General features: G+C 44.6%; 1 protein-coding gene across 1 annotated transcript; it reads left to right on the top strand.

Annotated features, from left to right (window-relative positions):
- Positions 1–1,510: 1,510 nt before the first annotated feature.
- Positions 1,511–2,613, top strand: LOC132639394 (uncharacterized). The gene is made up of 3 exons (XM_060355843.1): positions 1,511–1,800; positions 1,936–2,276; positions 2,576–2,613. Exons 1-3 carry the CDS (start codon positions 1,511–1,513, stop codon positions 2,611–2,613), a joined length of 669 nt encoding a protein of 222 aa, XP_060211826.1.
- The last annotated feature ends 482 nt before the right edge of the window (positions 2,614–3,095 follow it).

The following is a 3,095-nucleotide window of genomic DNA, read 5'->3' as shown; positions in this document are numbered from 1 at the left end:
CACAGCGCTAACAGTTATATTATGATATATGTATTTTTAAAAGAAAGCATACATATCATACGCCCTCAGAGGCACTTTTAGTTATACAGAGTTAGATAGGTACTTCCAGATGATCAGTCACACCAATGTATTCAGATACTTGGGTTAGCTTCCATGTTTCAGCTTCTATCAGGATTCTTATGTATATGTTGCTCTTATGCTTTACATACTCAGAACATTATTCGTACTGACTCCCTTTTGTTTGGGGCCTGCGTTTATACTCGCTGGTTCAAGTAGACAGACAAGCGGTCCAGCTCAGTAGGACTTCCACACAGCAGTAGTCAGTGCGCTCCACTTGGTTCGGGGTTGCAGTCTATTTTTGGTAGGCTATTTTTGATATGTATATATGGGTATGACGGAGCCCTATCCCGTCCTTTCTACAGCTTTGTATTCCATTAGAGGTCTGTAGACAGTTGTATGTAGTTGGGATGTTATGTAGCCTTATCGGCTCTTATTTTGTTGTACAGCATATGTAACAGCCTAGTTGGCTTGCACTGTTATTTCGAGTATATATGTATACAGATGGTTGTGAGTTCTTGAAGCATAGTTAATGATGTTGTTCTTACAAGAGTCAGTATAATTCAGTTATAAGTCATATATGGGCCACCCTGTTGTTAAGTGAGATCCGGGTACGAGTATAAGGGTGTTTGGTCAGTAAAAGTTAGGCACTCATCATGACTCACGGTTTGGGTCGTGAAAAAAGTGGTATCGGAGCAGTTCTGTCCTAGGGTTGTCTACAGACCGTGTCTAGTAGAGTCTTGTTTATGGGTGTGTTGTGCACCACACTTATAGACAAGAGGCTGCGGGACATTTTGGATGTTGTCATTCTTTCTATCTTAGATCGTGTGATAGAGCCATGTGGTAAGAGTTCGCCTTCTAACAACCTGTTATGATTTTAGCGATTCCTCGAAAGAAAGCTACAGCTGCCCAGAAGGGCAAGACAGTGATTGGAGAGGCTACTAGCCGTACTCCACGAACTACCAAGGCCTGGGGTGAGTCTCAAAATGAGACCCCATCTCAGACTTCGCATACCCTGCCTGCACTAGAGGAGCTTAGAGGGGTGCCAGCCCAAGCCCCAGCTCTCCAGCACCTGCCCCTGTGCCTCCAGTTCCTCAGCCGGATGCACCGGGTCAAGATATACGAGATGCTATACAGTTGTTGAGTAGATTAGTAGCCGCTCAGGCTCGGCGTCAGGGCGTTGGTGTTGATCAGGAAGACCGAGCTATTAGTGCGAGGGTCAAAAAAATTCTTAGTTTAGATCCCCTAGAATTCTCTGGCTTGAGGTGGAATATAGACCCCCAGGACTGTATTGATAGCATGCAGAGGACTTTGAGGGTCATGCATGCTAATGAGGTTGAGTCAGTGGAGTACGCTTCTTATAGGCTCCGTGATATTGCAGTATAGTAGTGCCAGACGTGGGAGCTATCTACGGGCCCGAGCAGATAGATTCTTGCATATTGAGCAGGGCAACATGAGTGTTCGGGAGTACAGTGTGCACATTGATTCGTTTGCTAGATATGCTCCAGCTGTAGTGGCTGAGATGGAGGCTCGAGTTCACCGTTTTGTGGTTGGTTTAGGGCCACATTTAATAGACGAGTGCATGATAGCTGCGTTGGAGCCAGATATGGATATTTCTTGCATACAGGAATATGCACAGAATCTGGAGGATCATAAGCGTCAACGGAGGATAGAGCGCGAGCGTGACTGGGGCCATGGTAAGAGAGCTAGACCTTTAGATGTTGTTGGTGAGTTTAAAGGAAGGTAGAGACAACAATATTTTTGGTATCCATCCCATTCAGCGGCAAGTGCACCTCCTCGATTTTCAGGTCAGATATTTGATCGGCCTTCTTATTTCAGAGCGAGTCAGAGTTCTAAAGCTTTGGGTTCTTAGTATAGACAGCAGTCAGGGCAGATGAGTCCACCTTTGCCACGGTGTATCCAATGTGGTAGACTACATGCCGGACGGTGCCAATTGGGATCAGATGCTTGTTATGCTTGTGGCCAGCCAGGTCATGTGCTGAGGGAGCATCCATCGAGGGGTAGTGTAGGTATTATTCAACCGACAGGGTTCGTAGCTAGTTCTTCTCCATCTGTGCGCCCTTCAGGTCAAGGTTCTCAGACGCCAGCAGGACGTGGTAAAGGAAGAGGTGGAGCATCTAGTTCGAGTGGTTCTCAGAACCGCATCTATGCATTAGCTGATAAACAGGATCATGAGTCATTTCCTGATGTTGTTACAGGTATATTATCCATCTCCTCCTATGATGTGTACGCACTGATTGACCTAAGTTCTACTTTGTCATATGTTACTCCGTTTATTTGCTAGTAAGTTTGGGATAGAGCCTGAGTCAAATTAAACCTTTTGAGGTGTCTACGCGAGTTAGTGACCCAGTCATAGCTAGGCGAGTATATCGGGGTTGTGTAGATTAGTGTGTAATCTTCATACTATAGCAGATTTGGTTGAGTTAGATATGATAGATTTTGATGTTATTATGGGTATGGATTGGTTGGCTTCCTGTTATGCTAATGTTGATTGTAGAACGAAGGTGGTCCGATTCCAGTTTCCAGACGAGCTAGTTTTAGAGTAGAAGGGTAATGCTGCTTTGCCGAGGGATAGGTTTATTTCCTACCTTAAGGCAAGTAAGATGATTATAAAAGGGTATATTTATCATCTGGTTCGGGTTCAGGATGTACAAGCAGGGTCACCGACCCTTCAGTCTGTTCCTGTGATTAATGAATTCCTAGAGGTATTCCCAGATGAGCTTCCAGGCGTTCCGCCGGAGTGGGAGATTGATTTCACTATCGATCTATTACCCGATACTCAGCCGATATCTATTCCTCCTTATAGAATGGCATCGGCAGAATTGAAAGAATTGAAGGAACAATTGAGGGATTTACTTGAGAAGGGCTTTATTAGACCCAGTACATCACCGCAGGGAGCGCCGATATTATTTGTAAGAAAGAAATATGGATTTTTACGAATGTGTATTGATTACAGACAATTGAATAAAGTGACCACAAAGAATAGGTATCCACTTCTGAGGATTGACGACTTATTT

Source organism: Lycium barbarum, chromosome 5 (genome assembly GCF_019175385.1).
Source record: "Lycium barbarum isolate Lr01 chromosome 5, ASM1917538v2, whole genome shotgun sequence".
Lineage (NCBI taxonomy): Eukaryota > Viridiplantae > Streptophyta > Magnoliopsida > Solanales > Solanaceae > Lycium > Lycium barbarum.
This window is presented reverse-complemented; position numbering and strand designations above follow the sequence as displayed.

What these genes read in the sequence shown, in the direction of transcription:
- LOC132639394 (XM_060355843.1), top strand. Translation starts at nt 1,511, where the DNA reads ATGAGTGTTCGGGAGTACAGTGTGCACATTGATTCGTTTGCTAGATAT. An exon ending in GTTGGTGAGTTTAAAGGAAG is followed by an intron (nt 1,801 to 1,935) that starts GTAGAGACAACA and finishes TTCTTAGTATAG; the next exon opens with ACAGCAGTCAGGGCAGATGA. An exon ending in ATTTCCTGATGTTGTTACAG is followed by an intron (nt 2,277 to 2,575) that starts GTATATTATCCA and finishes TGTTGATTGTAG; the next exon opens with AACGAAGGTGGTCCGATTCC.